At 36.4% G+C, this 21,420-nt stretch overlaps 1 protein-coding gene across 40 annotated transcripts in view; it reads right to left on the bottom strand.

The window, feature by feature from the left end:
• Positions 1-1,482: 1,482 nt before the first annotated feature.
• Positions 1,483-21,420, bottom strand: part of LOC123678678 (dystonin) — a 257,561-nt gene continuing 237,623 nt past the window's right edge. For 12 of the 40 annotated variants that reach the window (XM_045615892.1, XM_045615854.1, XM_045615871.1 and 9 more), the window contains 15 exons: positions 19,365-21,369; positions 19,154-19,216; positions 19,023-19,061; positions 18,454-18,528; positions 17,757-18,037; positions 17,274-17,500; positions 17,070-17,187; positions 12,260-12,408; positions 7,400-7,658; positions 5,516-5,669; positions 5,248-5,307; positions 4,561-4,653; positions 4,134-4,187; positions 3,491-3,553; positions 1,483-2,237 (listed from right to left, as the gene is read on the bottom strand). In XM_045615892.1, the coding sequence (XP_045471848.1) occupies positions 2,087-2,237; positions 3,491-3,553; positions 4,134-4,187; positions 4,561-4,653; positions 5,248-5,307; positions 5,516-5,669; positions 7,400-7,658; positions 12,260-12,408; positions 17,070-17,187; positions 17,274-17,500; positions 17,757-18,037; positions 18,454-18,528; positions 19,023-19,061; positions 19,154-19,216; positions 19,365-21,369 (3,791 nt within the window). In that variant the 3' untranslated portion in view covers positions 1,483-2,086. Of the gene's footprint in view, positions 2,238-3,490; positions 3,554-4,133; positions 4,188-4,560; positions 4,654-5,247; positions 5,308-5,515; positions 5,670-7,399; positions 7,659-12,259; positions 12,409-15,006; positions 15,153-17,069; positions 17,188-17,273; positions 17,501-17,756; positions 18,038-18,453; positions 18,529-19,022; positions 19,062-19,153; positions 19,217-19,364; positions 21,370-21,420 lie in introns of those variants that run through there. The other 28 variants (XM_045615961.1, XM_045615951.1, XM_045615985.1 and 25 more) reach the window with 25 other exon arrangements.

Consider the following 21,420-nt stretch of genomic DNA (forward strand, 5'->3'; position numbering starts at 1 on the left):
TTCGAAAGTACCTAACTTGGAGATTGAATTGAATTTTCTCATTGTGAAAACTTACAGCAATAAAACTAACTTTCTCCTCAATGAATGATTCTAAATGACGGAAAAAAGAGAGTGGTGTAGATTTACAATAGGAGAAGGATCGTCGCACTCCTATTACTACGCCACTGGATGACAGGAGACACTTTACCTAATTCGAAGCATTACATTATCAAGGCTTCAATACCTAAAAATCAAAACAATGAGTGTAATAATACTAGAGTTATAAGTAAATAACTGACTTTTTTCAAACTTTAACACCTTGTATTCCGAAAACTAAGCTTGTTAGGATAAATGTTTATGTATATGAACTTTTTTCATGGAAAAAGTTGTCTAACTAAATTTTCTTAAAAAGAATGTTCTCCATAGAGAAATGTTGAATGAATTCAACAAAATTTTTTTGGATGAATTATGGTTCATAAATGTTGTCGGATCATCTTCAAAATTTGAGATCTTGAAGAATTTTCCATGCTGAACACTAACCCGCAATCAGTTTTTTCAACATAGTTCAAAACTGAAATATTCCCGATTTCACAAGAAAATTATGATTTAATTAGGTAGAAACAATTCTCTGCTAAGAATCGATACCTACTTCGGCATCTACGATCTGAAAACACCTCAAATAACGCGGATAACATGTTTCTGGCCTAATTCAGAACTAGTAACAATCGAATTATGTCAGTTTTTCCTAAAATAATCAAAAATTTGAATCAGTGAGCAATTTGGCTATACCTATGCCATCTACCCCCATTTTACTGAACTAATTTTTCCCGCGGCCAAATACGTATAGATTCCTGTGATACTTTCCCCCTACCAATAACGGGTTAGAGCTACTCTTCCTAGATGACATCAGTGAGTTCTAGAAGAAAATGCAATTTGAAAAATTCCACCAAGAGAGTTTATGACCGGATCTGCTTAAAAATTTAATATAAAGAGGAGATCTCTCTGGAACTATAATGAAATGTTTGAATTGAATAGGAAAATGTTTCGAATAGCGAGAGAGAGAAACTAAATTTATTGATCATGTTAATCAAATGGCTATCGACCGCAGTCTTCCAGCCAATTTTTCGAATATTTTTTCGCAAAAATAAATTTTGTGTGATTATGGATCAAAAATTTTTTCTACATGTTCATAATTTGATATCCTGAAGTATTTGCCATGCTGAATACTAATCTTCGATCAGTTCTTTCCATAACATCCCAAAACTAAGTTATTTCGAACAAATTTGGTTTAAGATCGGTAGAAAAATTCTCAGTAGGTACATATTTCTGAATCTACTAATTCAAAACATCTTAACTAACACAAAAATCTCGAAATTCTGGAGTAATGTATGACCACTGGACTATCTGAATATACCATCCATAAGTGTCACTCACGTGATGCAGGAGAGCACTTATGGTAATTGAGACGTATAGAAGCAGGATGCACATGAAATAAAATACCAATTAATAAAATTTAGTTTATTAAATAACAACTTTCAATAGTTAAATAATAATACAAAAGCATTACACAATATAAATAATAAATTGACTCCACCAACCTTTCATACTGGCGAATACAAAAAGTAAAGGTTTGTTCACAACTTGGTAATCACACGATTCTGCCAAAAAACTAGCAAATATAGAAATAAAGATTATTCAATCAAATTTACAAGCTATGTTAGGAAAAATTAGTAAATTACTAATAAATGGTCCCTCTGTAAGCCAAATTAAGAGAATTGAAAACTATACATTCGATTCAAAAAACAAAAAAAAAAACAAAACGGTCGATCACAAATGAAAATTACTTCAATATGGCAACTTAATAACGTAAAATAATTTCTCTTAGCATTTTCACACCTAATGTAGTAAATATCAAAAAATTGCAATAGACTAACTACATAGTATCTTCAAACTTCCCGATTTCCCCAGAAGACCAGCTGGCGATCCGATCTTCTCGGGCTTCGAGATATTAAAATTATATTTTGTACAAAAATATGAACAATTTTATCGAAAACAGGGCTATATCGTAAGTCAGTCAAAAGGTGAATTTTGGAATTGAAAATTACGTTTACAATCTGAAGGGTTCTCTGTTAGCCGTTGTCTTCTTGCTTTGACCGGTGGGGGTATCCGAAGCTCCTGAGGGTTTCCTAAGCAACCTGGATACCGCTGTGTTGGTACCTGGTGGTACTGGTGTGTTAGAACCCGATGGTGTTCTTGTCCTGCACATATAAGAAGAGTTAGACATGGAGATAGAAGTTTTGAGGAAAGGTGAGCAAAGCAGCAACGCTTTGGTACATTTTAGTCATGCTTAGTTTAAGTCATTCGTAGCCATTAAAAAGTAAAATATACAGAGTCACAATTGGAGTGATACACTGGAGAAAATGAAACTAGAATGTTTGAGTTCTTGAATTCCTTTTTTGTACATTTTAAGGATTATTTTTTTTATGTTGTGTTTCTTATTTAGTTTTATTCGTGATTTATGAACTAAGTTCAAAGTGTACTTTGTTTTTTTCGTCATCCTGGAAGGTGGTGATATTCAAGATACACTATCTCATTACCATGTTACTTATATCATTATGAAAAAAATTCCAATAAAAGATTTCATTTTGAATGGCCCGCTATCTGGGCAGCTGTCACATCTCTTGACATTTGACAAGTAAAACTACACCCTTACTAAAATTGGAAAGATACCCATTGAAATTATTTAAATTCTATACAAAAATGGCAAGAACGTTACAGTCAATGGTGATCGGTATAGAGCCATGATTACTATCTTTTTCATTCCTGAATTGAACAACTATGATGTCCAGGAGTTGTGGTTTCAACAAGACGGCGCAACATGTCACACAGCTCGTGCCACAGTCGATTTATTGAAAGACACGTTTGGTGACCGCCTAATTTCACGTTTTGGACCTGTGAATTGGCCTCCAAGATCTTGTGATTCAACACCGCTAGATTACTTTCTGTGGGGCTATGTAAAGTCATTGGTCTATGCGGATAAGCCACAAACCCTTGACCATTTGGAAGACAAAATTCGCCGTGTTATTGCCGATATACGGCCACAAATGTTGGAAAAAGTCATCGAAAATTGGACGTCCAGATTGGACTACATCCGAGCCAGCCGTGGCGGTCATATGCCAGAAATCATATTTAATATGTAATGCCATAATATTATCTTGCAGATAAATAAAATTCATGTGAATCGAATAATCCCTCGTTGTTTTATTGCAATTTAAAGTCCTATAGCTCGAAAAAAACACCCTTTAGCTACCAGGTTTGTTGCAATCTTTACATAATTACATATTACAGCCGCAAATGTGCGAATTGGTCATTGAAAATTTCATGAAAAGGATATGTTTTGTATTTCAAAATGAAGTTTCTTATTGGAACACCTTTTAGTATCAAATAAATATTGTCATTTCCTCCAGTGCCTTGTAGTATACCAGGTGGATATTTAGTGTTATTTTATTACCTAGCTGAAGTCCTCAGGCTGGGTGCAATACCCACTGTCACAGGTCTGGTCTTGCTAGCACTCCTGGTTAAAATACAGACATGCCAAGTTAGTTGGATTACGAATTAATTCAGCCAAACAGCTCTACACATCGACATTCCTCGAGTAAAAACATAAAAACACAATTTGGACGAAGTCGAATGAAAATCGAATAAAATGAATTGGAAATAAACAAATATTTACACAAATAATGAAGTACTATAACTATAAACTTTTTCAAATCTAGTTGAAATGGAATTTAAATATATGAGAAGCATTCGACATCGTATTTGCTGAATAAATGATAAGTAGGTAAAAAGACAAAAAATATATGGTGTTTTTATAGAAAACCAACGTTCTTTACATGTTGCTTCGAATCCGTGACTACTGAATTACAAAGATTATCTAATAAACTTTCTGAAAAAATTGAAAAACAGAGGTTCTCTATTTGAACACCCAATATATTAAACATAGTAATTCAACAATGAACTCGAAATATTGCATGAACAACAAGAACAAACAGCTTCTGAAAATGAGTATACAAAACAACAAAATACAAATCATGCCTACAAAAAATTTTCATGCCTCAAACCATGCCTCTAGTTCCCACAAAGGTTTCAATTACCTGTCAGCAACAGGAATTTTCGATTTACTAGATTTACTCGCCGAAGATTTTGTTCTGGTTAGTAAATAAGAAAGTGCTGTTAGTCAAATAGAACTTTACAAAACTTGACAGAAACAAAAGCAGAAAAAAGTGAAAATTAAACCCCAAACTAATTCATCGGAGGTATTTCAATAATGACACCTTTTGGTTAAATAAAACGAATGCAACAAAATCAACTGAACAAATAGTTATATTTAAATATTTGGTATCGTCATTGAAACACCTCTTTGAAGCACAAATTCCAAAAAAAAACGAAAAATAGTGAAAAAGAAAGAAACGAAAATACACCCAACGAAAAAATAACAAAGTATTTAACAGAAACCAAAACTGCACCAAGTGAAAGAAATCGACGGTACAAAACAGCATGCAACAAAACACTCATTATTACCCAGAAGAGAAAGACACTGAACACGAATCTGAAGTAGAAGGTGAGTCAGGATCTGTGTCACCATTTCCTCGATATACAGGTATACGAGATTTGCTTTAATAAAAAGGGAAAAAGTGGAAATTTAATACTCGAAAATAGAACAGAGGTGATAAAAGTTTAGACAAATCATCGGAGAGAGAGAACTACTTATACTAAACTGGAGTTAAAGTATCGAGACTATTTTTTCGAAAACATAAACGATCTGTCCATCTATTTGAAAGGTTGGAGGGGGTTTTGTTTCATTATATTACTTATTTAATGAATTGTAACTTCAAATAACTGACATATATCATGAAATTGTAGACTCAAATTTCATGGTGAAATATAGAGTTTGTGACCTTCACTAGGTCTCTTTTACCCTGATCATCCTGAAGTAAACAATGGCGTTTTGCTTTATTCTCGAGAGCTCCATCCTTAGTTCTAGATCTTTCAAGCATCTTCATAATCTTGATACCAACCAAATAAATGAATGAACAAATCTTGCGTATCTTCGAAAAAAGTAGTCCCAATATTTTCGATCAGCGTGACTGTTTACCGCCTAACTAAAAGCCTATAACCTCTAAATGTCCCACATTGCAAACATATTGACCCAAAGCGTCTGAACAACGTTTCAAATTGTGCACCCGAAATTCCTAATTTTTTTTTTACCTTGATATTGGCGTTATAGCTGTTAACATTGGTATACTCGATGCCCTTGGTATTCCCGACCTATCGAAGGTTATAATAACATTATAATTAATTAGTGTCTTATTTTGAGATAGATGGTTAATTCAAGCTGTTAAAGCGTTAAGTCTTCTCTTAGAACTTTCAACCTATTTCTTTATTCGCGTTTGGTTAGAAACGAAAACGAAGAAATTAGGACGAAATTCTGTGCCAAGATGCTCCTGGTTTCGGGCTAAACTTCGATTATACTCACTTTGTCACTGGGCTTGCCGGAGATACTAAGCCACTGGGAGTTCTTGAACCGGAAGTCGTCCCGTTGATGTTCCTCCTCAGGGTTGAAGATGGCGTGGTAACCGTCCTTCCGCTTATAGGTGTCCTCCTTGGAATTCTGGAAGGGGTTCCATCGTCTGAAACACCCAATTGGTATAAGAAGCGGTTTCAGAGATGAATTGAAGATTCTAAGATTGTAGTTTCGTGTAAGTACACTGCGCAAAAAAATTAACGCACATTCTGAAAATCTCAATTATTATGTTCTCTCGGGAAGGTTTTGAACGAAACAAGACACATTAAATGGAAGAAAAATTCAGGATTTCACCGAATCTTATGTGAAAGAAGAGAAATAAACAATTTTCAAAATACTGGAATGATGATAAGTGATTTAATACTTGGTATTTCCACCCCTTGCGTTAATTACAGCTCGGCAACGACGGTTCATACTCAAAATGGGTGATCTTAAAATGTTCTGATCTAATCCTTCCCAGATTCCTCTGAGTTGGATTCCTAAGTCATTAAGAGTAGCTGGATGATTTTCTGAACTTCTCAGCCTTCTATTGAGGTTGTCCCAAACCTGCTCAATCGGATTGAGATCTGGACTTCTTGCTGGCCATTCCATTCGAGAGACTTCAACCTCTTCAAGGTACTCCTGAACGATGCGCGCACGATGGGGTCTGGCATTATCGTCCATAAAAATGAAATTTTCACCAATGTATGGGGCAAATGGCACTACATGCTCTTCAAGAATGTTCCTTATATACCTATCAGCATTCATAGCTCCATTATCAACGACCACTAGGTTTGTGCGAGCAGTCAAAGATATTCCACCCCATACCATAATCGATCCTCCCCCGAAACCAGTAGTATTCAGGAAATTGCACTGATCATATCTTTCATGTGGACGTCTGTATGCAAGGGAACGTTGATCACAATGGTAGAGGCAGAATCTAGACTCATCTGTTAATAGAACTCTTTCCCAATCAGCCTCTTCCCAATGGATATGCTCTCTCGCAAAATCCAAACGCGCCCTTCGATGGGCTGGGGTAAGAGCTGGGCCTCTTGCCGCGACACGAGGCCTTAAATCATATTCTCTGAGGCGATTTCTTATTGTCTGAGTGCTAATTTGCACCCCATGAGTTTGCTCAAGCTGATTTTGAAGGAGGCGAGCGGTTGCAAACCGTTGTCCCAACGAAGAAACTCTCAAGTAACGTTCTTAAATGGCAGTTGTTACCCGTGGTCTACCCTATCCTGGTCTTCGGACATTCATACCTGTCTCCCTGAATCGCTGCAACATCCTGGACACACTTGTATGGGAAACTCCAAACCTTTCTGCAATTCCACCCTTCTTCTCGCAAAACTACCACTTGGGCACATTCCTCTTGGGTCAAATTGCGTGTTTCGCGTTGCATAGCGATCGAGTGTAGAAAATCAAACGAAAGAAAAACTATTGATCACTAGAATTGATCGAGAACAACTGATTTCAGAATGGAACCAATACATTCAAAACCTGATAACCTCATCTTTTTTATTCCTGCTGAAGAAAAACGTTGAAAGTGGATAACATATGCATGCATAATTCTGATAAAAATAATTATCATTGAGAACACCTACAGTTGTAGAATAAATTCTCCTCAATACACCTCAATAGGAGTATGCCCAGGCGTGTTTCTAAGTGCTTAAGACATTGTGAAGGCACAATGCAATTATTTTTTAAAATTTCTTCCAATTGTTGGATCTTTCTCAAATTTTCATCAAACACTGACCTACCACCAAGAGACTGGTAAACGAAAAAAAGTTGCAATACAACTGGGTGCTTTTTTTTCCTACGCCACCTAATTTTCCTATTCAGATTCGAATGACTCACCTGTACTGTCTAAAGAAAGAGTAGAACCGTGCCTGGACGGAGGCTTGCTGCTCGGTCTACTTCCCGCCCTAGACGCAGGCCTGGAGTTGGACCTGGACCCTCCAGGAGTCAAGGTGGACCTGTAGGAAGGCTTCCTGGGGGTTCGGAATGTGGCGCTCTCGTTGTCGGAGAGGGAATCGGGCGTACCGGCGGACAGGGAGGACTTCGACGTCCTCGGAAGGCTTCCCATTGGCACCGATCTGGCCGATCTCTCTCTGACCTAGGTTGGAGAAATTGAAGAGATTAGTTTTTGTTGTCTTGTGAGGTATATTACGTGCTGGGTGGTGCAAGCTAAGAGGGATGTTTTCGATGGTGGATGGGCGGAACTACTATTATTATTATACAGGGTGATTCTGGTTTCAAGTACTCAATGTGGTCTTATGTGGAAAAAAACGAGACAGGAATAGATCTTCAAGTAGAACTAATTCAAACCAAATGTGTCTCTCGATTCTTGAAACGAATAAGGACATCGAAAAAAAAATTATCCTCAAGTTTGCCTCGCAAATGGAATGTTGTCTTCTGAAACATTGAAATAACGGGTGTTATTTTTCGAGGTATATAACTTTAAGTTTGGTTTGGCAATTCATCATGAATAGACTCACGCCTGAACAACGCTTGCAAATAGTGCAATTTTATTTCGAAAATAAAGAGAGAGAGAGTGCGGAATACTTATCGCGCACTACGTCCATTAGCGATGAAGCGCACTTCTGGTTGAATGGCTACATCAACAAACAAAACTGCCGCATTTGGAGTGAAACTAATCCTCGAATGTGTATGTCGAAACACTGTTACATCCAGAAAAACTGACTGTTTGGTGCGCTTTATGGGCTGGTGGAATCATTGCTCCGTACTTCTTCAAAAACGATGATGGCCAGAAAGTTACAGTCAATGGTGATCGGTATAGAGCCATGATTACTAACTTTTTCATTCCTGAATTGAACAACCATGATGTACAGGAGCTGTGGTTCCAACAAGACGGCGCAACATGTCACACAGCTCGTGCCACAATCGATTTATTGAAAGACACGTTTGGTGACCGCCTAATATCACGTTTTGGACCTCCAAGATCTTGTGGTTTACCATCGCTAGACTGCTTTCTGTGGGGCTATGTAAAGTCATTGGTCTATGCGGATAAGCCACAAACCCTTTACCATTTGGAAGACAACATTCGCCTTGTTATTGCCGATATACGACCACAAATATCGGAAAAAGTCATCGAAAATTGAACGTCCAGATTGGACTATATCCGAGCCAGCCGTGGCGGTCATATGCCAGAAATCATATTTAAAATGTAATGCCACGAGATTATCTTGCGGATAAATAAAATTCATGTCAATCGAATAATCCATCGTTGTTTTATTGCAATTAAAAGTTCTATAGCTCTAAAAAAACTCCTTTATTATACCACATAATAAAAAAGTCAAATTTTTGGGAATTTTGAACCACGAAAAAAATATCTACCTGAAAACTGAATAGAATATCATCGAATCACTACTGTATTCTCCTGATATGACACTGATCGAATTTTCGTAATTCCAATTTATAATTTTAGAATAGTTCGATTAATAATAATAATAATAATAATATTTATTTGAACATAATAATAATACATTTAATTACATTATAGAAAGGAATGTCCAATTCAAATAAACAATCAAGAACAGAGGCTCATCCAAAACAGAATATTGCCTGTGTGTTCTATTCGAAATTAAATTTAATTTTTGTATGCCCTTATAAAAATTAAAAAGTATCCATGTCGGGAGATAATTGACAATTTTTGTGTCCAAATCGGTGTATGCCTGTCTTATATCGGTGTATGCCTGTCCTATTCCGGTGAAATGCGTCTTGTGTCGGTGGTAATAGTTTTTCATGTTTATAATCTATTATTAATTATAATATTTCTTATAATATTTGAATTGTTGGATTTGTCTCAGTTCTGAATATCGAAATAACTGTAAATTAAAATATCAAGCACTACTACTACTCAATAGTATCAAAATTTACGATTAGTGAAACCAAAATCACCCTGCCGAATGGTCAAAATCAACAATCATAAATTCAGTTCGCAAACCGTTCAGAACTAGTTCAAAACCAGTTGTGAACGTTCTACGAAAAACGCAATGAATATACTACTACGTTTAAGAAAACCTTTCAAATCTACTGGAGAAGCTACTGCTGCTTACTTACGCGTCGTCGTCTTACCTTTTCTGGTGGTGATACAACGATCTTAAAAAAAAATCACATTGCCAAACGATCATTTCGAATATCGACAAAACTCTACAGTTAACTCAGCAACCAAACGAGACTCTAATTGAACAAACTGAATGTATTTTTTGCATTTTATGCAGCATCAAAAAAACAAACAAGTGACAATTATGCAAAAAGCGTCTCATTTCACTGAAGATGCTTATCACGAAAAAATTTTCATTTAAATGACTTATACTCTTAACTTGATATAATTTTGGCTAATTGATATTTTTTGAAGCTGCATAGACGCACATCGATTCTTCATTTTGGTGAACGCCTATCGGATATCCGGTGTGCAACAGAGTGAAGAAGATTTGGGGTCCAAGACGACTTACCTGAGGTATACCAACCATCGGTACTTGGGATAAATACAAAAGTTTGTGATGATCTGTTTCTCTCCCGATCACGGCAACTGCGTGGCAAAAACAATCAAACAAAACACAATTAAATACTCAAAATCTCTGATAAAGTTTCGTTTTGAGTATGTAATTGGTACCTCAAACATTCGGAAATAATCGTGTGAATGCATCGGGTGATGGAGAACATGCTCATGCAAAGAAATAAAACAACACAAACGATTTTGAGGCTTTTCAGGACTGCAATCCACACCCATGCTAACATCGCCCATCAATATCAAATATTTTTTTATTTATCTTTACATAAAGTTTAATTTTCTTGAATTTATTCTTTTGAATGTTTAGGAACGGATTTTTCCGATTAAAGAAAGACTAAATAGAATTTAAATTGATATATAGACAACTAATTATTTTCTACAGGATGGATAGATAGTTAACGACAAATCAGTGCTCTTTTAGAATTTTTGATTTATTTTTCGGTACTATCGATCCATCCTATACAGGGTGATTCATCGGGATGGCCTATCAGACGTTTATGGAAAACTAATAATAATTTTGAGCTGTAAATTTGCATGTCGGGGTTTGAGACAATGATCTTTCTCCCTAAAATATTTTCAGATCTCTACAGCTTCCGGTTATACCGGAAAGAGACTACTACTTCCTTATTTCGAATGGCACACCCAGTATATTATTTCATCATTAGATTTTTGATGGCAATTTCGGCAATATACCATACCTTGGGTAAACATTCAACGGTTCATGAGTTATTGGGATTCTTATGAAAAAAAAGGTGGCGATGAGGACTCACATTTTTTCAAATATTTCAGCAGAAAAAGCTTTTTTCGTGAAAATTTTTTTCCTCTTTCGATTCCGCAAATACGTAGTATTATAAGACTGTTTTCGGCTTGGACCAAAAATGTACAGGGTGTTTAAAAGAGGATCATGAACTTGGACAACTCAAATTCATCAAAACTCAAGATTTTCAAATTAGAACCTATATATTTTATTATTTCAGTCGAATGTACGTACAAAAATAGTGGGTGTTACTTAAGCAAACCCTATACCTAAAATGAATACTTGAAGAGTTATCGGAGAAGAACTTCAAATGAGGAAAAACCGCTATTTATAACTGTGTTAATAACTGTCTGTTACTTCCGAAAACACAGAAAGAAACTAAAATTCGATATTTGGATAACTAAATTTTACATTTCATGAATTTTAATTAATTTTTCGTTGAGATTGTTGAGAAATCCAAAAACCAATATAATTTTCAATTACGAATAATTCATGACAATTCTCGATATCATGATATATCAAATTTAGTTATGAAAACATCGAATTTTAGTTTCTTTCTGTGTTTTTCGGAAATCGCAGACTACTCCACACAGTTATAAATAGCGGTTTTTCCTCATTTAAAGTTCTTCCTCGATAACTCTCAAAGTATTCATTTTAGATATAGGTTTGTTTAAGTAACCCCCACTATTTTTGGACGTAGTATCGACTGAAATAATAAAAAAATATAGGTTCTAATTTGAAAATATTGAGTTTTGATGAATTTGAGTTGTCCAAGTTCATGATCCTCTTATAAACACCCTGTACATTTTTGACCCAAACCGCAAACAGTCTTATAATACTACGTATTTGCGGAATCGAAAAAGAAAAAAAAATTTTTTGGAAAAAGCTCTTTCTGCGGTAATATTAAAAAAAAAGTGGATCCTCATCGTCACAATTTTTTTCATGAGAATCACAATAACTCATGAACCGTTGAATTTTTCCCAAGGTAGGGTATATTGCCGAAATTATCATCAAAAAAGCTATCTAATGATGCAATAATATACTAGGTGTGTCATTTGAAATAAGGAAGTAGAAGTCTGTTTCCGGTATAACCGGAAGTTGTAGAGATCTGAAAATATTTTAGGCAGAAAGATCATTGTCTCAAACCCCGATATACAAATTTTCAGCTCAAAATTATGATTAGTTTTCCATAAACGTCTAATAGGCCATCCCGGTGAATCACCCTGTATAAATATTGAAGTAACAAATAAGAAAAATACTTTCGATGTTGATGGACAACGTCGCACCAAAACCAACAGTTTCTCCTGTCTCACTATCTAAAACTACGTCTCGAAATACTAAAAAAAAAGACAACAATCAAACAAACAACAAAAATAGCCCAAACCTGTGTAAAACCACACATAGAAACGAAAGAGTGTATTACCCAATGAAAAGAGTTTGGATTATTGGCCTGTGTCCAGTGTAGCGTGGGGCCAGCTGTGGAACCCACATGCAAAGGATATGCATTGCCTATCTCTCCTTTAGCGCGAAGCTGCTCAAATATAGGCATCAGCTCCGCCATGTGTTCGTGCGCTGAGAAGGGCACATGCCAAAATATAACAGCAAATGTCGATAGGACGGTGTATAAAATAAATTTGGTGTTTTTCACACACACACATAGAATAGAATTTTGCTTTTCTATGATTATGTGGATATCGCGAATCGTCTGAGGTTATGTGTCAGATTGACAGCTCAATAAAAAAAAAAAATAAAATAATAATTCAGTTGTTCCAAAAAAAAAGAGTACACTTATTTGTTTTGAACAAAATTTCAATCTCAAAACACATTTTATTTGGAGGGGCTTCAATACAGACGTCAGAAATTTGTTAGGTTATGGTGACCATGTCTTTGACATACTATCTGTCTAGTTGGGAAAACATTTCTTCTTTTTTTACATCTGTTGCTGTTATCAGATTTATCTGGGTGACCAATAATTCAATGAAACACGAGACCCAGTCAAAATGCAACTGAAGTTTTACAGCAATATTGTTCAAAGGATAGAAAGCTTACATTTTGTGATTCAATTCTAATTTATAATCGTTTAATCTTATAGCGGCCATGTCTCTTGTGAGGTAATATATTATCTGTGCCCAAAGACTCAAAAATTCTTTGATATGAAATTATGAATATTTTTGGTATCATGACATTTCAACTTGAAAATGTCTTCTCATGTCGCAACAACGATCAATCATGTGAAGACTATCATGATCTTAGATTTATTTTCAACATTGCTGTTGAAATTATAAAGCAGGTATAATGATTGATACAGTGATAAGCATAAGAAGTTAAAGCATTTGCAATTTTGCTATGTCTCCATTGAAAGACCTTTCAAGAAATGGTTTCTTCCAAAATCTCAAGATAGATCTTGAGGGATCCTAAATTTCGAAAAACCCGAATTCTCCACTCAAAAACACATTCACGATATCCACACGAATCGGCTACCTAATATATGTACAAAGTTCAAAAATTATGTGTCATAAAAAATTAATAAAAAAAAAATGAACCACATAAAATTCAAGCTAATGTACATCAATAACAATTGTCAACATTTTTCAAGAAAACAGTAACTACTAATGACCATCAACATGATACAGGATCTTCATTAATCGTTACTTGAAGTGGTAATTCCGATGACATCTTCAATCTATCAAAAAAAGTGAAGATATCATTGAAAAATAAATATCGAGAAAGTTGTGTGTCTGTAGAAGTAAAAGCATGTGCCAACTAATTACGAAAAGTACTAAAACAATCTCCTAAGATCGAGAAAAATTCCAGGTACCAATTAGACACAAAAAAAAAACATTTGGAAAAACTGTCCAACATCCAGTAAATAACGATGAAAGTCACTGAACACCTGAATCTCCTGAGGCTTATATTTATATCCGGTGTAATCAAGAACGTCGAATATTTTTTACCTACCTTACCTTACCGTACTTCGATTGGAAAAAGAATTAAATGAAGGCATGCATAGGATTGTATACTTACTCTAAACTACATACACAAGCTATAATATCTACATTCGTCACCGAACAAGTGCTAAAAAAAAGGTGTGTGATGTCTTCGTCACATACCTTGTGAGGTAAGAGATTTACAATGTATGGGAGAACAACTTACAAGTAAGGAAGAAATGTAGAGATCATGCTTTGATAACACAGTAACCATTTAACATAATAAAATGCATCTCGGCTGGACATGTCTGTTGAAATGCTTTTTTTATATTCCAACAAGAAGCAAATATAAAAAAATAAACTATGAATAAAGAAGAATAACTAGTTTGCATCAATTTAGAATTTGTGTGCTCAATAGGGGTGTGCATTTCTAGTTAGTTACAGTATGTGTTTTCAATAGGTTTTCTTGGTTATGGATCACTTGGGGAAGCGCTAAGAGGCAAATTTTGTCTTCTAAGGGATACAAAAAAACAAAAGGTTGAAAATAGATTAGACGCTTCAATTGGTACATTGAAATCTTGAATTTTGAATGGAAACCTCTAGCGCAGATTTTCAAGAAAAAAATGATAAAATTGCTCATTTTAACAGAACACTTGAACATTTTAGAAAATAAATCACCAAAATTATTTATTTGTTCAAATTTCCGGGCGATTCCTTTAAAATCAAAAGGCCATTCGACAGAATGTGTTTCTTCTGATAAAATATCTAATTATTCTTGGTGACAAGCAGAAATACCACTTTTTGTTTACCCCTGCTGCTTTACCTCCTATTTCGGCTCGAATTTGAAATAGAAATGAAAAATTGACACTATATATAATTCCTCAGAAGTAGTAAACACACATCTAAAGAATTGTTAGATCTACATTACCAATAAAACCATACAACCGAAAGATCTTAATAAACCATAGTTTATTAGAACCGGTAGAGCATTTGAACCGGTAGATCATTTGAACCGGTAGTTCCACTGATCCGGTAGATCATTTGAACCGGTAGTTCCACTGATCCGGTAGATCATTTGAACCGGTAGTTCCACTGATCCGGTAGAACATTTGAACCGGTAGTTCTGTCGATCCGGCAGAACCGTAGAAACCGTAGCAGCGGATCAGATAATTTCGAAGGAATAGTGGCGCAAGTCAAGAGACATGTCCTAGAGATGGCGGTGCGAGCTCTGTGGGTGCAATACCTTCGTGATTGGCCCTTGAGGGGTGCGCAGTGATGATGCAGAGGAGCCAGAGCCGGGTGTCCTCGGCTTAAACGCGGTCATTGTCTGGGAGACACCGTCTGCCAAGATGAACTGTTCTCGTAGTTCTATGTTTGTGCGTCCCTTAGCTGTGGTCGTGGACAAGTGGTGGGCGGTGTAGGAAGATGAGATGAACGTGTCGTAGAGGATTGCGGGAGATCGAGGAGGTGAGAGGAAGATAAAAAAAAACAAACAAAAAAGCATTAAAACTAAATATTCGTACCATGTATAAAATAAAAATGCGGCGACAGGATCTTACCACGAAGAAGAAGTTTTTGCTATTCTATGTTCAGAGGTACGAAAATCATTATATTTTTCAATGTCTTCTGGAAGAATAAGAAAAAGACAATGTGTGATGGTTGAAAAAAAGTAAATTATTTAAAACAAAGGAGATTATTTACAGGTTGGTGAATTTCTAGGTACTAGAAGGTAGTGAAAAGTCTGAAAAAACTTCGAACCGTCAACAGAAGACGGCACATCAACCATGATATCTGCTATTTTCACACTCAGCTCGCGAAAATATGAATTAATGCTCTCTACCAACAAAAAGTTATAACTTCTTTGATAGTATAATATTGTAGTCATTTCTCGTAGTCTGTACTTACTCTGCAAGAGTACTTTTCTAATGAATCTTGACAAATCCGATGTCACATATGGTCATCATTTACACAAAACGTAAAAACGCTTCCTTCAAAGACTCTTCTTCGTAGTAAGATTATTTCTAATGCAGAAACACTATGTCCGCAGAATACTCAAACTCAAAATAAGAACAAAAGTATCTCTCTAAATAAAATAATAAAATAAACTAAAAAGTGCATAGAATGGCCTACAAATCAGATGTTACTATCATGCAGAAATGAAATTGTTTATTAGTACACCACAACCATTATACCAATGGTGATTTTTCCAGTTTTAGTAAACGTTTGGATTGCCCAAATTTGATTTTACTACGCTATATACAAAGTGAAGTGAGTGCTATCTTCAAAAATACGCTTCCTAAATAATAAATTCATTTTAAGAGTTGGAACGTCTGTAATTGACAGCTGACAAACATTTACACTTAGGTTCTTGCAAGCAATAATTTATACAGCTTTCTTCAATTTGAATATGGTTAAGAACGAATAACTTTAGAATATGAAAACTTTTACCAGCTTTTCCAATAAGACATACCAACCCTAAAATAAACATTTTTAGTAATAGAAAGTGTATTTTCAGAAGAAAAACCTCCAGATTAGTAAGTAATTTTTTTTATGTACATCGCCGAAAAAATCACTATTTCCAACATGCTTCATCTTACCAAGAGGACACCAGGGTTCGTGCTCTTCAGGTTTATCAGGGTGAGGTAGTGGCAATACTAGCATAACTTTCGACGTATAAACATTTATGTACAGGTGGTCAAAAGATTAAGGTGAACACATCGAACAATAAAAGCGCAAATTATCGAAATTAAAAATTGAACGATGAGAGGAGAAGAGATAAGGAAAAAGGTAAAGTAAAAAATATTATTAATGCTTTGGAATATCAGCAATCTTTCAAGGTATACACCAAAACACCAATCATGATAGTGTTTTGGTGTAAACACCATAGATTAAATTATTATGGGTACAGTGATATGAATTAGCATTTTTACTTTGAGCGAATGGAGTTTAAACATGAGATAGAGAGTTTTAATATGATAAAAGCTAAAATATTAAGCTGGCAATAATTATGGCTTGGTTTAATTCCTCAGGAGACACAGTTAATATAGTCAGTAAATTCTTCGATTAAAAATTATTAGGAGGTTCAGTTGGTCACAATATGCATCAAGGAATAAACCTTGTGAAACTTTTCGTTTACTGCATGATTTCTCTTTGAATTTTATATTATCATTTGAGTTGACATTTTTCTATAATATGGACTGAATCAATAGTTATTCAATTTTGGAATTTGCATGTCTAAAAATCTTTGAATAATTATTCATTCATACAAGAGTAATATAAGAAGTATTGTTGTAGAAGGAAACTTACCTCTGCATGGATCATTTTTCACTAAAAATTCATCTAATGCTACCCAACCTCCTCCTACTCTAACCATGACTGTGCTTCTTAAGATTCTGACAAGTCTCAATTTTTGACTATCACCGAACTGAAAAGCAAATTAAAGTGTTGAATTCAGTTTAAACTAAAGTTTCGGAGAGCTTCCAAACTCAATTGAACGTAACAAATGCTCACCCTGTATTTTCCTTCACCGACTTGGAACACCCTGAACTTTTGTCGACAGGTACACAGCATGACCAACCGTTTGACCTCATCGTGGATCTTCTGAGAATCGTTGGGAGCTTTTTCTTCCCAATCTGGTCGGAGGGCAGCTATGAATTTTTTCCAATCGATGAAACCTCTGTTGTCAAGATCGAACATGTCTGCGACGTGCTTCATTTCTAGTCTGGACGTGTCGAACTCTGAAAAAGAGAATACACGGATCAAAAAAACAATCCTGGTTAAGAATTTGTTTGTATGTCTGCGCTAATCTCAGGAACTGTTGGAAGTATGCTCAGAATTCTTTCTTTAGTTGAAAGAACCACCATTTGTGAATGTTATAGACTATATTTAATCCTATCCAGTGAAGATTTTAAATAGTTAAAAAACTGTTACAGAATAAACTTGCTAGTTGTAATTTAAATCTTATTTCCACCGAATTAGGCATTGTTGACTTACTGGTTTTGATGATGCCTTCGATGAACTCATCCCTGGGGATGAGTTCGTTGTTATCCTTGTCCATCTTCCTGAACAAATCGGTCAACCTGGACTTCTTATAGTTCATGAACTTCAAGAACCTCTTTCTCCAGTCGTCCCACGAGAAGTTGTCAGCCTTCTCTTTCTCCTTAAGATAGGCAAGATGTTCGTATAGTTCTCTTTGCCTTTCCCAAGATAGCATCCATACGTGCCTCCATTTGTCGTACAAGAACTTGACTCTGGCAGATTTGAACTCGGGCTCGCTAAAGATAAATTTGGTTTCATTCGGTTTGACAACACCTGAAGAATCTTTCAATTGGAACGCTCGATGTTTGTTAGGTTATGTCGGGCGTAGTTTCAGAGTGACATGTGTCAAATTTGTTTTGGATTGTTCAATCACAAGTAAAACAGTTAAAAGAAATCTAACGTCACATAACATACTCAAACATTCCTGTTGAACGATCCTTGCCAATAGTTTTGAATTTTTCGATTTACTTTTGTATTATCCTCCAAGCTAAATGATGAAGGATTGGACTTGGCATGCAAAAAATAAAAAATAATCCAAAACCATTCGTTACAAATCTTAAAACCCTTGACGCTCTTTTCTTGTATTGAGATTTCAAGAGTGAAGCATCAAAAAGTTCAGTGATTCAGTGTGGATGAATGAAATAATATGTACCTTCCAGGTAAGAATCTAGGTCCATAGTGTGGATACTGTGGATCTGGACTTAGTTCACGACCAGGACTGGACCGGCTGTTGACAAAGCACATGCAAACACCACATTACTAATCTAGCTTATGGTTCAATAAATAAATCACTTTAAACATAAATAAAACCATCACCCAAATTTTTGGACTAACGATGAGACCTTGAATCAAATTTTGTGCTTGTAATTCATTCAATGAAGTGCAATAACTATAACAATACCTACTCAAGAGTTATCGAAACAAATAAAGTTGGCAAAAATTTTAGATTGAATAATACGATAGAAATAACAAGGATAAATAAATATAAAAGAAAAAATATTAAGTCACTTGAAGCGAGCTATATTTCCATTTTTGTGAACTAATGTGAGCTAATGACCGAATAATAAGGCAGTTTTATATTAGTGCACATTAAAATAAACTCAATAGCACTAGCACTAAAACTATACTCAATAGCACTAGGCGCATTATAACATTCTTTCAAGGTTCATCAGATAAAATGGTTAATACGGTCATGCAACATATGGAATTAAATTTGCTAACCTTCCTCTGTGTGCTAGGAAGTCTTTGGATCCCTTGAAGCTGAAATGAGAATGTAAACGATCACATATGGTATTCCAACAATACATAAACGAATGAACGTTAGGTGGTGCGCTAAGACATGTACAACCTACCTTTGTTTGTGCCCAAGAGTGCCGTAATTATCAGGTTCGCGAATATCATGCTGTGATCCACGCCTGAAGAGCAAAACAAAAACATGCATAACAAAAATAAAATAAAAAAAAACTAAAAAAAAAAGTTTAGTGAATGGTACTACACAAAATAAAAACAAAATAATCAAAACAGCTTCGGAAAGTTAATCGAGAGAACAGAAATATGACTTACAGTGCTCCTTTTCCTTTGGCAAACTTCTTGACGTCCTTCGTAGCCTGCGTAGCTTTTACCTGCTTAGCTTTGCAAATCCTATCGACCTCGATCTGTCTTCTCTGTGTGTTCTCCATGAATTCTTTGTGGTCGGCGATGAGTTTTTCCGTGGCCGGAATATCTTGAGGAAGCTCTTCGCGCTTAAGAGCGATCAGAGTGTTCTCAAGTCCCAACAGCCACTGGATGAGCTCTTCCAAACTGTCGTCGAGACTCTTTAGAGTCTGCATGTGACCAGCTAACCTTTGGTATCTCTGCTGGGCCCATTGCGACACCTCCTCCCATCTCGTCTGTATCACTTTGATCCAGTTCTTGATCACATTGATGCTGTCAGGATGGGACTTGGCCAATACGTTGTGAGCCAATTCTAGAGTGTGATCTTTATCCACTTCTTTCTCGGCCAGTTGAGCTCTGAAGTCTTCGAGGGTCTGCAGTTGTTCTAGAGCAGCAGCCTCGTCTTCTGGAATGTTACCCATGAATCTCAGCTTCCTCTCAGCTTCGGAAAGCCAGTCGAGGAGCATGTTAACAGCCATGTGTAGTTTCTCGGCTTCTCTCAAGGCTTCCCTGAGCTTATCAGATTTTCTATGAGTCAGCTGAGACACGTTATCCCACAGTTTGTTGAGTTCTAACAGTTGGTCTCTGAGTTGATTGGCATCGTCTTTATTTGCCTTCTTCTCCAGCTCTTGACCGGTTTTCATTACAGAGTCCATCTGTTCGTTTCTCCTCTCTAGCTCTTTCTCGAACAGTCTGTGTTGTTCGACCAGATGGTTCACCGTATCCAGGTCTCCATGGACTGGGATGTCTTCCGACAGTTCCCTCTCCACTTTCTTCAGCCACTGTAGCAAGGCTGCAAGTGCATCCTTGAATTGACCTGAGTAAAGCAGGGCCTCTTCCAGTTTTCTTTGTCTGTCCACACTCTTGTTACATACACTCGTCCACTTGGTCTTGAGCTCGATCAACATGTTTTTGAGTATAGGTTCGTCGTTCTTAGGTGCTTTATCTTTCAAGGATTTTCCACTCTTCATGACGTTATCGTATGTGGCTTGTTTACCAGACAACAGCCTTTGGAACTCATGGTGTTTGGCGATCTTCAACTTGATCTGTTCAGGCTCGTTGCCCACAGGAGTGCTGAGAAGTTTGTCCAGGTTTTGCTCGGTGTCTTCGAGCCAGTTCATCAGGCTCTTCCAGGAGTCGTGGAACTCCCTGGCCTCTTTATAACCGAGATCCAAAGCTCGTGTTCTTTCTCCAGATTTGGAGGCCACTCGTTCCCAGCGATGCTGGACGCTGATCAGGAGATTCTTGATCAGTATAACATCTTGTTTCTGGCTGAAGTATTTCAAATGGGTTCCCTTCTTGTCAAGCTGTAGCATTATCTCACGGTGAGCAGCGACGTCTTTCTGGAACACCTTGTGTTCCTCGATTTGCTGTTGGATAGTTTCCAGAACTCGAGAGACGGGTTTCAAGTTGGTAAGAATCTTCTCCGCGTTCGTCAGCCAGTTCACGAAGTTCTGTAATGCTTCGTGGAACTCGGTGGCTTCCTTCAAGGCTATTTCTAGTTTGATCTTTTTGTCGTTCGCCCTGGCTGTTACCGAATCCCAACGTTGTTTCAACGTCCTCAAGTTGTGTTGGAGGTTGGACGCCGTATTGGTGCCTCTCTTCAGGTATTCTTGACCCTGAGCCAAAACTGTTTCGACCTTTGGTCTGTTTTCTTCTATTTCGTTGTAGATTTCCATGAAACGCTCCAGTTGTTCGGTGGCAGTTTCAGGTAAGCCTCCAACTGGTTTGCTGGCGGCGATTATACTATCAACGTCACCGAGCCATGCCAAAAGGTCTTGTATTTCTGCGTTGAACCTCTGAGCGTCGGTCAGAGCGTCTTCAAGTTCTCTTTGCCTGTCTGCTGCTTTACGCATCAGGGCTTTCCATTCAGTGTTGAGGGTGTTCAGTTTGTCTTGAGTGGCAGAGGCTTCATCTGAAAGGAAAGTTTCATTCATATTATCTGGCTGTAAAGATGGTAATGAAG

Source organism: Harmonia axyridis, chromosome 1 (genome assembly GCF_914767665.1).
Source record: "Harmonia axyridis chromosome 1, icHarAxyr1.1, whole genome shotgun sequence".
NCBI classification, from domain to species: domain Eukaryota; kingdom Metazoa; phylum Arthropoda; class Insecta; order Coleoptera; family Coccinellidae; genus Harmonia; species Harmonia axyridis.